At 35.3% G+C, this 16,099-nt stretch overlaps 4 protein-coding genes across 4 annotated transcripts in view; 2 read left to right on the forward strand and 2 right to left on the reverse strand. All coding sequences in view use genetic code 11, as the record gives it.

Annotated features, from left to right (window-relative positions):
- Nucleotides 1-2,169, reverse strand: part of EGR_10661 (hypothetical protein) — a gene marked incomplete at both ends in the record, with an annotated part of 9,368 nt that extends 7,199 nt beyond the window's left edge. Inside the window, 2 exons of the mRNA XM_024499910.1 lie at nucleotides 1,327-1,512; nucleotides 2,026-2,169. Of these exons, the coding sequence (XP_024345673.1) occupies nucleotides 1,327-1,512; nucleotides 2,026-2,169 (330 nt within the window). The remainder of the gene's footprint in view (nucleotides 1-1,326; nucleotides 1,513-2,025) is intronic.
- A 3,859-nt stretch (nucleotides 2,170-6,028) lies between these two features.
- EGR_10662 (hypothetical protein) lies at nucleotides 6,029-11,420 on the reverse strand (the record flags this gene model as incomplete). The annotated part of the gene is made up of 2 exons (XM_024499911.1): nucleotides 6,029-6,106; nucleotides 11,361-11,420. The coding sequence occupies 2 exons, from the start codon at nucleotides 11,418-11,420 to the stop codon at nucleotides 6,029-6,031; spliced, it is 138 nt and encodes a 45-aa protein (XP_024345674.1).
- Nucleotides 11,421-13,997: 2,577 nt separating this feature from the next.
- On the forward strand, nucleotides 13,998-15,521 carry EGR_10663 (hypothetical protein; the record flags this gene model as incomplete). The annotated part of the gene is made up of 2 exons (XM_024499912.1): nucleotides 13,998-14,060; nucleotides 15,288-15,521. 2 exons carry the CDS (start codon nucleotides 13,998-14,000, stop codon nucleotides 15,519-15,521), a joined length of 297 nt encoding a protein of 98 aa, XP_024345675.1.
- A 162-nt stretch (nucleotides 15,522-15,683) lies between these two features.
- EGR_10664 (hypothetical protein) overlaps nucleotides 15,684-16,099 on the forward strand; it is a gene marked incomplete at both ends in the record, with an annotated part of 13,011 nt that continues 12,595 nt past the window's right edge. Inside the window, one exon of the mRNA XM_024499913.1 lies at nucleotides 15,684-15,806. Within this exon, the coding sequence (XP_024345676.1) occupies nucleotides 15,684-15,806 (123 nt within the window). The remainder of the gene's footprint in view (nucleotides 15,807-16,099) is intronic.

Consider the following 16,099-nt stretch of genomic DNA (forward strand, 5'->3'; position numbering starts at 1 on the left):
GACTTCTCACCGTTTCCAGTGGTTGTGAATGTTTATGGTAATGTTTTTCGCAGGGACTACCACAGCTACAACGACAATGGCAACCAATAAAGCAGCAATTAGGCGGATCATTTTGATTACGACTGCACAATTACCAGGAATATGCGGGTATTTATGCATGGTAGGTGGGGCTGCTGATTGGTTACCGAGGCGTTTCTTAGCGTTGATTTGATAGCGACGACTGAAGTTACCAATTAACGTGTTTACAGAGAGAACTAAAGTTTCTTCATGGAGTCATATTATGCCTGCTAGAGGGTGTAAGCTACGAAAAAGGCACAATGTAGGGCGTATATTCTTGCCTTATCTCCTAAATATTTTGTGGGAATTTCGTTTCTTTAGTTTAACAATGGGATTTGCCGATATAGTGTCGCTGCACAGGCTCAATTTTATCGGCAAATGTGTGACTTTGGCAAAATGTATTATGGATGCTTGGTTTTGATAAAATTGGCATAGTTTCTAGAACAGCTTACGAATATTTAAAATAGATCCAACAACCTTTTGGACCAAGTGAATATATTTAATTCGACTCCGAAATGATTGGATGGTTGGCAACCATTTTTAGAGGGAGCGGTTTTAGTCAAATTATTTAAAACCTGAGCGATGAATAGAAATTTCTTCTGCCTAAAGGCCCTCCATTGACGTCGAAAATGTACATATGTTGGACTTTAATATTAAATCACTTGAATGGCAGAAATGAAGTGAATGATATTTTAATCCAGTACAGCAGGAGAAAAGGCTTTCCTTTTTGATCAGTTATAATGACAATTGCTTGAAAAGCTTTTAAATGGGTAGAGGAGAAGGAATTGTATCTAATCAAAACACCGTGATACTATGGATAAAGGGATTTTACGGCCCCAATTTCAACATTGGAAATGACCATTAAGGGATACTGATAGCTTTGCTTTTAAAAGTCACTTGTTTAAACTGCTTTAAAGAGCTCTTGGCACTCTTTCTCAGCACTAAAGGCATCGTGAAGTCTCTCCTGATGCCTTACTACATGCAGGCAGAACATTTTTAGTTCATTCATTCTTCGGCCGAGGACTCCACAGTAGAAATCACTGCATCCGCATTTGCCTACCTACCGCATGTGTGGCAAATCGCAAAACTCAAACAGGACCATTTTTAATAACTACACAAATTTTGCATGAATATGTTAGCGCTTGTGTTTATACACTTAATCATAAGGAAGTAAGTTGAGTAGAAGTTAAAAATAGGGAAGTTGGAAATGAAGAGCTTATCAGTGGGAATAAAAATTAGTTAAGTGATATTGCAAAAATTTAGATTTACGTCAAACAAATGTCCAGATGCTCTGTACTTTTTATTTAGTGTCCATAGAAGCAGAGCAAATGCATAAATTTCTACATAATAAATTAGAGTCTTGGACTGTCGTACTGTTTCTTTCCTGATACGGAGAACTAGTTTGTGCTGGAATATAAAAGTGTTCTGATATGCCAAAGGATTCCTTACTTTCGGCTTAAAACAAACTTAGAAATATCAGATGAACAGGTGGGAGTAAAGGGCTTTCGAACACATTTTGGTACTTATGGGATCTTTATCCAAGTGGTGGTGGCGAATTCCAATGCTGCTGCCTAAGCTGCATTCGTGGAAGCCGGTGCTGAACCGGATGGATTCATTCAAGCACTTTCATTTATTTCGCTGTGTTAGAAAAAGATAATTTTGCTTTAGGATGAATTTTTCTTGTTCTAATATGCATGTAAATGATAATAAAAAATAAGGCAATGTTTGAATAATTCCAACTATAATTTCGCTTCAGTGGACCAAGCTACAACATAACGGGCATTTAGGATGCACGAACCGATGTATTTTCCGCCGTGAGAGTTAACACTTGACGCAAGCTTTAATAAATCGGAAGAGTTTGATTTAAGTAAATATCTATCACTGAGTTAGATGTCGCCACTCGACGAGGCTTTTTTGCTAAAAGCTAGGCTCTTTATTAATAATTTAAGTAACAATCTATTGCATTACCTGCAAATGGCTGAATATCACAAACTCACAACTCCATTCCTTTATTCTTGTTTTAGACATAAATGCGCACGAATCTAAAGGGAAAGATGATGTTATGCAATAAAAGATACACGCAAGTAATTTAGTACCCTCTAAAATCTGCATGTGCCATGTGGTAAGCGTGTGTGTGCTAATCAATAGAGCCATTTCTATTGTGTGTGTGAAGATGCCAAGGTATGGTGCATGACGTCGGTGGTGCCAGTGGCGCAGTCACGTAGTCTGATTATGAAGAAAGCGACATAGGTGCCGAAATATGGAGTAAAAGTAAGCACTTAGTTCTGCTATGTCGAACAAGTTCATTTCAAAATGGAAAGTTAATTTGTGGCTTGAACGCAAAGCCACAGATATTTATAAGGTAAAATCGAGTGGCTTTCCTTGCCATTCCTCCTGCTTCATTTCACTAGACATTCCATTACCATTTGTATTTCAGCAAAAAGTGATTTTGCCCTTTTATTCACTACTGATAATTATACAATTTTCTGGTTTACTTTGAAATGACTGGAAGGTGTCCCAGAAATTCTTGATGTATTTTATTGACATACATTCGATTACAAGGCAGTTTGCTTGCAAAACTCACATTTCTATCAAAGACATGCAAATCCTGTGGACTTTCATTTTAATTGTGTACTATGTATCTGACAATATAAACTTATCTCCTTTTTAAAGACCATGCTAAAACTACTATAGCTTGCATTCAAAAAGAGATGAATGTTAAAGCAAAAGCATAAAATTTACGCCATATATTTGACAGCTGCTTTTCTTAGCTTACAAATCAGCACCTACGTTGAGTAACTTACACGATAAGCTGCACTTAAGCAGCGACCCACTTTAATATATACTTTTTGAGTAGTCTTTGTAAACAAGTCAGATTTATACAAAGCACGATTTTAGTAATCAGGGAATTCAATTTCGACTCTTATCTTGTCTGTAAGATGTAATTCACTGTCACAACATTAGTAATTTCCGTATTTATATTATTTTTCGCCATTTTAGCTACCAAATTGAATTTATTAATGCGTTTTTTTCTCAAAGTGGAAAAAATTGAATATTGAAGCATGTGTATTTTTAGGTACAAAGTAGAAGCTTTGGATGCAAGAGACTCTGTACTCTTCTCACGTCATGGGAAATTTAATAAAGTATTCAAAACTGAAGTTGGCTGCCCATTTACAGGGCATTTAAAAGTTAAATTAAGGATATGTAGGCAACAATTCTCAGTTTAGGTGCACTTGCACTGTATACGTACAGCATGCGATCAAGTCATTTAATTTGCGCTAACTTTAGTCGCACGAATAGACCTACTCGAAGTATAGCGAATGAATTTGGTTCCATTTGCATCCTATGAGCCCCTAAAGTGGATTAAATTTGATATTACCTGTTTATCTGCTTGCGACTTAAACATGGAAAGAGAGTGGGATTTGAATAATTTGCCTGCAATAAATATAGCAAGAAATTCCCATTCAAAAATTAGGGAGAAATTTGATAAAGATGGGGACATGCTTACCAGCTGCTGCAATATTTAAATGCGAAATGGTGACGCGGTCCTCCCACGGCCCAGATTGTGTAGTAGTTTAAGTTTCCACATCAGTTAATAGTGCTTATATGCATGAGGTTATTGAGAGTGGTAATGATAGATCATCTAACTTGAAACCACTAGTTGCGTAAATTCCACTGCATACAGCCTCAAATTAAAATTCCGGCAACGTGTATGTGAATCAGTGCAGTTCTATGCCTGGTATTTACATTTATACTTGAATTTCTTCAACTTTGCAAATCAAACTACTTTTTGTTTCTTGCCCATTGGAAAGTTCTTTACAGCACCATCCCCATAATTATTTTTACCTTCATTTTAGTGCAATCCCTAAATTTGGCATTTCAACGTGACACCTGCTTTAAATAAACAAGTCTATTACCTTGATCATCGCAAACTGATTTCACATCGGACAAGCAGACTAAACAAATTGACAAGCCTGTGCAAATATCGCAGTTGCGTAGGGGTGTTAATCTGACAAGAATTCTAGCGATGCTACACTGACAATGGTACACCTTTTGCAAGTAAAACAGACAAAGATGTATTCCGTCACTTGGCAAGACCAAAAAACCAAACTGTCTCCATGAATTAAGCCAGCCAATTTATTTAGCTCTAAAAAAGAATGGCGTTATCGAAATCATCTCCCGTACAGTAAGATGAAAGAAAATTTTCTTCCTTCCGTGTGTTTATAAACGCCGCCTAGGGAAACTTTGAACAAGTAGAAAAAAAGAATTTTTTTGAAGTAAAATCCCAAATTATATGAGTACCTATTTCCACTTGTGTTAATCAGGAGCTTAACTGCCTTTCATTGTATTTGCTGTGCTTAAATCCATCAACTTTGATGGATTGCTCTGATGACATCATGAATTTGGTTACTTTGCTTTGCTTTATGTGGGAAGTATTTTATTGAAGGACGTCGCTTCCTTTTTACTAAGGGGCCACAAGAGAATGCACTTTGCTCTCGTTTGCTATCAAACGATTGATGCAAACCAAATCAAAATAAGCAACATAAGAGGCTATGCACAAACATTGGAAAGTGTTGGTATTCTTTTGTCTTATTATACAGACGCAAGGTAAGAAGGAACTATCAGTAGAGATTCCATTAATGAATAACCTACAAATATAAAGTAAGGTTTTGTCTAGTCACATTACAAGAATTCGGAATAATATAAAAGAAACTCTTAAATTTGTAGGAACATGCACATTTTGTACAACAAAAAAGTCGAATTTTTTTCAGGTTTCTATCATAATACTGGGTAGAAATATGCGTTTGGAAGTAAACTTATCCTATTATGGAAAAATATTGCTAGTACCATTTCAACTGGTAAATAATGAAGCATTTCTGTCTTCAATCCTCAAAGGGGAGAAAATTTGATAGACTGTCTATGCTATAGAATCAGGTAAAATGTTTGCGCTATTGCGCTTTGGTGCGATTTTATCCGAAATCGTGAATTGTGCAACATCGACATGGGGATAAAGATGGACGAAGTTAATGAAACCTGTTGTTAAATGCATACTTGCCTTAGTACCAGAGTGTTTTCTGACATGCAAAGTAGCATAATTTCTTATATGGCTGCACGAACGGCCGGTGGAATTTGTTCTGGGAGTTTTTTTGCAAAATATTGCATACGGTTTTCGAACTTAAAGCATGCTTGTGCGCCCCGATTTTGTCACTCTGAGACGCTAAGCAATGCTTTTATGCCCTTCAATAGCCAATTCTTAATCGTGTTGCAATGTATTCTGGAAAAAGTGTAATTTACTAGCTATTGCTAATGCGCACTTTTTAGCTCCTGATTTTTACTCCCCTTCATAAAGCCGCAACTACTTATAATAATGAGTAGATTTTTGAGATCGACGTGTTAATGAAGTAGGATAGATTTCAAGGTCTTTATGGCATTCTTAAAAAACATTTGCTATATTATAACAAAGTTAACTTTACTCTAATTGTTTCCATTGTCAAACATTCTAGTTCAGATGATAATAGATTTGCTCAGTTTCCTCTGTGTACTTCTATTTAACAATTAAATAACTATTCAAATCCCTAACCACTTATAAAGACGACTACCAAAAAGCTTTGCATGAGTATAAGAGACACAGTTTTGTTTTTTCTAATGCGGAATTAAAAAGGTATTCACTGCGTTATAAATCAATGGTGGAATTAGCATTTTAAGAGTGCTGATAATTTAACATTCATTAGAATTGACTCAAAAATAAAATCAGCTTGTGTTCGAGATTGCAACCTTTCGCATTTTAGTGGCGCTTGCTTCTAATATATATTAGTGCAGTTGACGATTTTGTGCTGATCATATAATTGCTTGTTACCAATGTTAAGACAGCCACTGTCACTAAATTTTATGCTAATGTCGACATTGTTGCTTGTGACGCTGTTGACGATGTTTATGAACCTGGTCCTTTGGATGAAGTAGATGCAATCATTCACGCATTCTCTGCCAGCGCTGTTGTAGATATGTAAGCACTTATCTCCGTGTGTCTCTTCTTTTTAAAGTTAGCACCCTGGCAAGAGATTAGCCAAAATTTCGCGAGATTTCTGGTGAATTTGAGTTGGACAGATGCAGAGCGTTTGGATCACTTTCATGCCATAACTATACACGGTCTTAGCAGCTATCAATAGGCATGAAACTTATGCCATTCACACATCCTGTTTACTCAAACGGAGTATGAGAACAGAAAATTATATTAGCTTCTGAATTATACTGTAGGCAGTTTATAAAGCTTAATTTAACAATTCATTAAAGTATGCATAAGTGAAATTTGTATCCGTTTTGACGAGTTTAAACTGTCTACACAAATGCTATGAAATAATTTAGCAAAATAAAATCTGTAAAATCAGTGTTTTTTAATCCTGAAAACTTTTAATTCAAAAAGTTAAAGCTCTTTCCTTAGGTATTTATTAACGCTTGTGGTTTAAATTTTTGTAGGGGATAATAATACCTAATTTTATAGTAAGTGAGGCGTTTTTGGACTAGCAAAGTACTCAAAATTTGTACGACTGAAAGTGAGCCGCTGCGCAGATCTGGAAAAAGCAATTTTTTTTAAACAAACTGCATCTGACTAAACTTTAATAGAGGTATTTTTTGCTAGGACAAAATGTCGTAAAGAATTATCTTAAGGAAGGCTACAACCAAAACAGCTAACTCAAGATTCAAACGTGGAATGCTGGTGAGCTTCAATGTACCTCACATAGCCCTGTCCTTCCACTGTGGTCAACTGGTAGCAGATTAAATTCGCGGATCAGTTAATATTGCGTCCATGGCATGAGATTCATGCACATGGCGATAAAAGATGGCGTGAAGTGAACCACCGAGTACGCCAACTGCTCCGATAACCGCAAATCTAAATGAGCACCATTCTATGTGGAGTTCTTTTTTAGTCAAGTCTAGCAAAATTATTAATCATGGAACCACTTTACGTGCCTTCAATTGAAAATAATCTTTGGAACATTATCTCAATATTTACACTTAAATTTGGTACATATAATGCGTTTACACTTGGATGTGCGTGTACTAAACTCGTCTCAGACAAAAAGGCCTAACTGATTGTCAAGGCTCTAGGCGAATCAAAATCATGGTAGTTCCAAACGGAAGAGATTTACTTGTAACGCTCTACAAATAATATTAGACCTTCATTAAGGTTAACACCATGAGTACCTAGAGTTAAAAAAAGATGCTACCTACTAAATTAACTGCTCAAGCCTCGTACAACAAAGGTACATTACACTCATGCCTACATATTTTGTAGTTTTTTACTTAAACCTTTATGAACAGATTACTGTAAGTTTCATGAGTAGACGCGTTTTTTTGCTCTCTGCAGTTTTTCGAATAAGTGGTATAAATGAAGACCGTTGATTTTCGCTATTCAATATTTTTCAATGTAAGGGTGAAATTAAATAATCCGTGAAATTGATTTCAGAATTTCGAGTAGACATTTCATGCTATCAAATGTCTACTCCTTGATTCTTTGGATCTGCAATCCCAGTATCAGGCCTGAATTAAACTGTTCACATTTTCTAACATATTAATAAACCAAAAGGGAAAAAAGAATGCTGCTGCCTTCAATTGCTGTTTATTCAATGTACAACTCTCGTCTTTTTATTAGCGCTCTACGATTGTGGCGAAAGCTTGACGGTTACACATGAATAGGTGCCTTTTATCTGAGCTACTACTGTATTTAAGGAGTTATTGGGGCTAATTCATACAAGGTAAAACTTTATCATTAACCTACTCTGATCTACACTCCTATTTGTGTTCACAATTTAAACACACCGAACTTGTTTGCAGAAGTAATCACTTGAAGCTTATTTTGATTACATTAAAAATATATTTATATCTACTTCCAAATGCTAAAAAATTTCCGTTCCATTAAGGTCAGACAAAAAAATGACATTATTGCCTTGTTCTGATATTATGGTATTAAGAAACGACAATAATATTGCTGCTTTACCGCCCATTCTACTAATATTCCCACCTCCAAATCTTTTGTCGGACAAAGATTCAGTTATTATCAAGTGTAACTAATATTTTTTAATGCATTTCCTAGGAAATTTATTGGGTAATGGTTTTCTTGTCAATGCTTTCTATACAGTATTAGACACTTATGATTCAAGGAGCTGTGAAATGTAAAAAGTTATCCTTTTAGATTGATAGCCTCAGATGTGGTGTTATTTCTCTGGTATAATGCAATAATGAGAAATGCAGTCTGTCCAAAATATTTATTAAGAATTAGCTTTTTCCAGTTCTAAATTAATGGTGGTCTTCACTCAAATGTGAAGAGTTTGATTCAAACATTGTGAGTATTATCTCAGTTCTTTTGCCTGTTTGGATATTTCAATAAGCAAACTTTATATTAAATCAAAATGATCATAGTTAAACAATAAATGTCAACTTCTTCATGTCAGCAATCATGCATATGCAAGCTGCATTTACTCGCTCTGTGTGCTTATTCACAGAATTGTCGCATAAAAGAATCACTCCACAACGTCCTGTACATCCACAGTCAAACGATATTTCGTCGATTCCAGACATCGCAATGCTATGTAAGTTTCATTGACTTTATAACCGATTTAATTCAGATCGGCTGCCACAATGATCACTTTTGCTGGAAGGTATTTATGAGTGACCTACATTGTTATATTATCATAGCTTATCAATATACAACTCAATAAGTTTTCACTCCCACTAAATTTGTTTTGGACTTTCAAAATATTACAGTTGATCCACGGAAAGTGTCGCAGCCATTTTTCATCCAGAGCTTAAAGATGTTGCTTTTTTAGCGTTTACACGTCAACCTACAACTTTCCTTTAGCTCCTGCTGTAACATTGGCCAATTGATTGCACCTAGGAAAGCCATCAAAACAGCATTAAATGCAAGTTTGGAATTATTTGAATAACCGTTTATTATTATGAACAATAAAATAAAACCAGTGTCTAAATGCCAGTTGAGTAGTTTGTAATCCAGTAAAGTGGCCCATGTCCTTTTCTTTTGATTCCTTTGTTTATCAAGCACGGAATTTTAGAGATGACTTTTCCTATAGAGGAACAAAAAGTATCCTAAACAGCAACATTAACGGTGGTAACACTGTCGCCTGCATTCTCACTGCGCCTGATAGCAATTAAACTTCGTTATAAATCTTTTTCTTCACTTTATGCAATGTGTTTCCACGTCTCGATATAATCTATAATTCAAAATTGCAAAATGCGAGCAACCACGCTAGACAATTTTTTTAGAAGGAGCACATTTTGTATATATTTATTTGCAAGTACATAATAATGACAATTAATTGAGCATGCCTGTTTCAAAAGAAAAATATTTGAATTTGTCTCGTACTAACTTTTCGGAATTAGTGCATAGACCTATTCTTGTGAAATCTTGCGTATTTAAAACTCGTCCTATTCTACTTCATTAAATTTTACAGGCCAAAACCCCAATAATGTTTGCTTATAATTACTATTTGACACTTTACGAACATATCCAGCAATTTTCAGTCGTGAGTAATTCTGCTGCTCTTTTTAACCTACTACATTAACAGTAAAGCATTTTATAAGAACCGCGATTTCTAAGCAAAACGTATATGCACTATAATGAGCACTTATTTTAGTGGAAAAATCCTAAAAAAATGAAAGAAACATATTAAAATGAATAAAAGTTTTGCAGTGTACGAGTTTAGCGATTGGAATTCTCGAATCTAGCTCATACTCTATTGGCAAGATAGGGCTGGATTTTTGATGATATGCATTACTATTCTCCATTTGAAATGTTAATTTTTGATAATGAGTTCCTGTCTAAAGTTAAAATTAAACTTCATTACACACACGTTTTCTCCACTAAATTCACAAGTATAGCCTCATGCGTCAACGTGTATTTATGTGTATTCAAACTGGCTCACACAAAATATATGCGTGAATTTATAATTCGAGAATCCTCTCCTTCATTACTACAAACTGTAAAATTGTTATAGTATGAAGCCATTTATTTGAAGTCCACCTCAAACTATGACATTTGCCTAACGCAAGATGAAATAATGCAAACAAACTGTGTGTAAATTTTAAAATATAGCTATGGATATTAAGAACGATATAATGGGTTTCGTAAATGGCTAATTTATGAAATCTAAAATTTTAGTGAAGTGCAACATTTAGACAAATTCTGCAAAATTGCTAAAGAATACATAAATATTTTTAGGATGGTAAGAGAATGCGGACACTTAAGTGCTTTTAGGGAGTTATTTGTAAAGAGCATAAAGAGCAATATTTAATTCATTTTAGACACCTAGAAATTCAACACATATATAGTATGTGCACATAGGTAGCGAGATGAAATTTTAGTTTCCAATGCATATCACTTTTCTTGACAATGTTATAGAAATATACGATTAACCCGCAACTGCAATTACAAATTATTTTTTGAGGGAAGACCTAGATCTGTCACCAAGCTGAAGCGATGCGATTTTTATTATTGTGATTCCCCAATTATGTGTGCTGACCCTTTTAAAACAGAAATAACTGTTTTATTTTACAAGGATGTTTGGATGAAAAGTAGGGAATTAGAATGCTTTCCTCTGTGGTATGGACAGCTAAGTTTGTCAGTTTTTCGTCTGTTAAAACTATATGACAACATCAACACCTTTCCCATCATAATCACTACTCTACGTAGTTTAGCGACTTTGCATGGGATTAATCAGTGCTACTAATTTGCATAGGGACGCTTACTGCATGCCACACTCAGATGCTAAAGCATGATAATTAATTCAAATTCACCATGAAATAAAATCAAATTACTTTCTGAATTAAGGTCACATTCATTTTTTACGTAAGCCACTACTAACGAATTTGACCTGTCACGACGTAAAAGTTAGTCAACTAGGGCTGTTGGAATGACTGAAAGCTATCCACCAAAATGCACAGATTACAAAAATAGAATTATTATAAGAAGTTCTTGATTGACGGGTTTGTACGAAATGTCAGGATGTTTTAGGGTGTGTATGTTTTTAGAAAGTCTCAGGTTCAAATTTTTTTGTTTTAACGTAACTCATCTTATTCATCGCAATCGGTAGAGAAAATTATTAATTAATGCTTTAAATACTACAGCTAGCCATTTTTAAACTGGCTTCATCTTTTAACTGCCAATTGCGGCAAGGACTATAAAATGTTTCATTCACTTTTATTTTTGGTTTTTATAATAATAATAGTGACAATCTAATGGCGATCTATTCTTGACTTAGTAGATCAAATAGAATATTTTACTGGTTTACATCCGAATCAATGTCGACGTCTGCAATCGTGTAATCGGAGGTCGCTCTCAAATTGCCCATGCTGACTATAGAATGCTTGCAGGCAGTCCTAGAATGCATTATTATTGTCTGTATAGTGACTTTATAAGTCGTAAACTAGGATTCAACGCTGTTTCTCCCACTTGTTTACAGGCCAGTTCTATTTCTATTCTAAAAGTAAGGCCAAAATTCCTTTCCACGGCACGGTAAGATTACCACCAAGCGCATACCCGTCAACAGTCTGCAATTTTTATTTTTTTCCATAAAATATGTAGACATTACGCCTGTTCACTTTAACACTAAATTGGAACAGGTGTAATTTCCATATATTTACACTTTTTGTAAATTCTTTGAACAGATCCGCTTTTAAAATCCCTCCAATTCATTCACTATTTCGATTAATATTCATCACTGTACTTTCATGTAGTCAGAACCTGAAATACAAGCACTAAATCAGGTTCGCTGAAAATTTATAATATTTCACCATTATTCTGGTTTAGATGAAGCGAATATAATGCATTCTATCGTAGTTCTTTTCTTTAATCATCGTCAAAAATGCTGATATAGGATGTGAAAAAATTACCCTGTCTTTAATTCAGCGCTCAAATTTACTATATTCGACTGGTTAACTAAGACTAAATAAAAATAATCAATGTTTGTTATGATAGTTCTTAACTTTCACCCAAGTAGCTTTATATTTTCTAGGTATTAACAACGTCTCTGACATTACCGCAATCAGACATTTAGCAATTTAAAGAAATTCGTTTTCTAATTTTATGGCAGTATTTTTATAGTGTAAAACAATGTGTACTAATAAAATTGGTATTTTTGGAACTATTACACATTTTCTGCTGTTTCGTTAAGACTTATATCCCCAAATTTGCCTTTTCTTATAGTGCTTATCTTTGCAAAATTTTAAAGGTACAGTTTGTGATCCATTGTATGGTTCACTCTGTTTTGGGCCAGCATTATCGCTTAGAAATGACATCGAAAGAAACTAAAGGAAATGCTTTAATATTTGTCAAAATTTACTAATACTTTTTCGTTTGTGTAGTCAAAAGGTCCAAGTGCATGGATTTCACCCAAGTTTGAGGCTCCAAAAGTGTACACACATATGAATTCAATGACTGAAGATGCAGCTTATACAACGACACAAACAGACGGTGCTCCCGAAATGCACATGTCGCATTCCAAATATTTGTAGACAGTTAAACAGCAAGCCATCATCACATGCACAAATACCTCACAAGTAGTAAAGCTGTTTTTAATTGCTGTTTACCCTCAATAGTGAATGACCCTTCTATTCATGATCTGAAGGGGAGCGGGTAATCCCCTTTTATTACGTATCGAAATTGCAATCTAATGCTTACTAATCCTTGTATTAGGAAAGAAGGCTTTTTACTAGCTAAGATTCTCATCTATCATGCGTATGAATGTAATGAGTCTGTTAAATACCACACAGATTGGAAATAAAGTGAATTAACTTGGGAGTTGCTTCAAATATTTAAATTGCTTCACAATTATAGCTAACGAATTCTTTATTCTAAAGCGATTTGTAGAGCTAATTTTTAGAGTTTTAAATTAAGAAGTATGCCTCTATTTTCCTTCACAAGAGCCGTTCCATGATGTTTGAGAAGAGGGTAGAACACGCCCTTTGCTTCTACTGGGAGGGGATAGGAACCAAATTTTTTTGGCGTGCTGGCGTATTAGCCAATACGTAATAAATTAAAGTGTAATATTTGACATCATAAAAAGTGCTTCCTGGTCTAAATTCTGTATCCGTGTTTCTGTGGAATTAAAGCAAATATATCTAAATATTAATTGCAATTTTCTTCACACGTCAGATTATGCATTATGTGCTGCTGTTTAAGTTACTCTTGTCTGCTCTGCTTGATTCTCTGCAAAAAATTGCCCTGGCAAGATCAAGATCAACCTACTTTTACCGATTACCTCACAGTCAAATTACAAGTGGCTATTTCCAGCCATAGAAGCGGGATTTGAATGTGCATTAAATTCAGAAGTGTTTTGGACGGGATCAGCTGGGTAATAATAATTTTGGCTAGAGGCTACTTACACTCCTCGACATTCATTGTGAATATACTCTGGCCGAATAAACTACTAACTATTCGTAGAAAATAAATGGATTCAGACTCTCAACAGAGTCATTTTATATTCTCATATATTTCAACCTATTCAACTGGACATCTTGTGATTGGAAAATATCTGTTCATGAACTATATTACAGAACTACCTTTTATTGGACTGACTCAATTCGAAAACCAGCATATTTGAAGCTAACCAACACTATCTGTCCCAACAACAAAACTCTTAACACTGCATTGCTCTAACCGTACAGCTCTTTCTTCCTTATGTTCCCATTTTCGGTCCATGCAGTATTTGAAAATTCCTTTTATTTATATCATACCGCTGTCATAATATGGTAACATTTATTCCTTTCCTTGCCAAATAATTGAAAATTGATGTAGAAGAAATCTGAGAAAACTCCGTTTGCATTTGTTGGAAATTATGGGGGGTTGCCTCTGTGTAGTCAATGAAATTTTAAAAGACTGCATTTTTACATGAGTCTGGCTTGTAGTAACAGTAAATATTAGTAAGTAGATGGAACAAGGTGATCAGTTCCATGTTTACAACAGTTATTTTTATTCATGTTGTCCTTGGTTAGTAAGATGATTCAGAGCTTATATTTCCAGCTACAACGGCTTCTTTAGTGGTCAGTCAAACGACTAAAGTATAGTTGCGTTATAAAGGAAAAGGAGGGCTAAATTTGCGCTACCAACCTGATAATTTAACAGCAATTTTGCGCTTAATTTTAGTCAAAACGAAGGATTAGATCAAGACCTAGCAGGCTGTTGTGCCTTTTAGTGGGCTTGTTGTAGTGCAACCCGGGCAGCTATTATACTTTGTGCTTTCAATGACAAATACTTGCGATGCATCTTATGAAAAAGTGGAGCTCAAAATAAGATTGCTATTTCCATAAATCTTGAGCCCAGCTTTCCTCTAGGTCTAACTTTTGCAGAACAGAGCGGTCAGGTGTGACACATGAGTATGTTGATACAGGTAACAGCATTACCATCTAATGAAATTTGAGCCTAGCAGCATTGTTAGACAGCTTTTTTGGAATACACTTGAAGTTCTGTTCATTGCAAAGTGGATAAGTATCCATGCACTACTGACAGCACTAGTTCCAAGCACCGTTTCACTCTGTGAAGTAGTTAACAATGAAACAAAGTGCAAAAGGACAAACAGTGGCATCCGCCTTGTAATTCATGGCTCAATTAATTAGTGGACTTTGTTAATGCTATCAGGCAGATTAGAACACATGGCTTTCCACAGCATTCCGACTAGCAGGTATTTAGCATACTGTAGAAGATGATGACCAGGAAAATCACCTTTATTCAATGAAATTATGGAAAAAATTGATTACATGAAATTGAGAACAATATTTGTGATGATGGTTGCTAATGCCGTCAGTTTTAATGAGAACGTAGACGAAAGCATCATCGCCTTTGAAGCCGTCGCTTTGTCTAGCTTGGAATTCGACCCTCCTGGAGAAGCAGAATTCGGTGTTTTGCTAGCTTTATCTTGTTGATCCTGACCTCCTGCCTCATTTTCCTTGGTTGAGGTGGCAGATATACAAACTACGAAACTAACCAGCAAAAAGGCGTACAGCAGCTGCATTTCTACTCCAAATTACTTAAACCTTACAACTAGGTGTAAATTTATACATTGCTAGGCAGGGTGCTGATAGGTTGTCAAGGCGTCTCTCAACGTTGATTCGACACCTTCGATTAAGTGCTTAATTAATGCCATTGTGGGCAGGATGGTTCCCATTAAAAAGTAGAAGACAACACAGAAAGGGGCCCACCTTTCTTAAGAGTTACAATGTAGGGCACAAAATCAACATTGTCAAGTTCAAATGCGACAAGATTTTTCAAGGTTTTAGAACGGTATGGGAATCCAGAGATATTGAATGGCTTTAAAAAGGTCTCAATTATAAGAGCAAATCTGTCTATTTATCGACTGGTATCACGAGTCTTTGATATAACTTTAACAGAATTATGCTTGAGAATGGCCGAAAATACCAAAAAGGATCAAGCAGACCACCAAATTGTTAGAATTTGACTTTGAAATGACCAGATAGGGGGCGGACGATTTCTTATAGAAATCCTAATTAAATTTTCCATGATTGGTGAAGAGAATAAAAGAATATTTCTAGCTACAATTGAGTCGACAGCATTGGAGACACGCAAAACTCATGAAATTCGAAAATTATTTGGTTAAGAAATGTTATTTCCATCGATTAAGACCAACACTAAAATGTGCTTTGTTCGCAGTTGTCTGCCTCCGACACTTTCACTAATCGCTTTATTTAGACAAGATCAACAGCATTTATTCGAATGCATCAAAGTGAGGCATATGTTTTACGCAATCCACAACTAAGACAATTGTGTTGTGCATTTGTGAAAGCCGGTTAATCACAGCAATCCTGATGACTAAAAGTGAAAGTGACCGACAGAATGCACATTTACCACGAACAAATTATTCACGATAAGCATTACCGTTCGGTGGCTATCCTGTCTGATCAGAAGTTCCACTTAATTATTTTGCCTACTTAAATGTACCTTTTGCATGCTGTGGTTTGCGCAGGAAGATTTGCCCTCAGTGAGCAAATCATCATAATCTTGGGTTAAAAACGTAAA

This window comes from Echinococcus granulosus, assembly GCF_000524195.1.
Source record: "Echinococcus granulosus chromosome Unknown EG_S00248, whole genome shotgun sequence".
NCBI classification, from domain to species: domain Eukaryota; kingdom Metazoa; phylum Platyhelminthes; class Cestoda; order Cyclophyllidea; family Taeniidae; genus Echinococcus; species Echinococcus granulosus.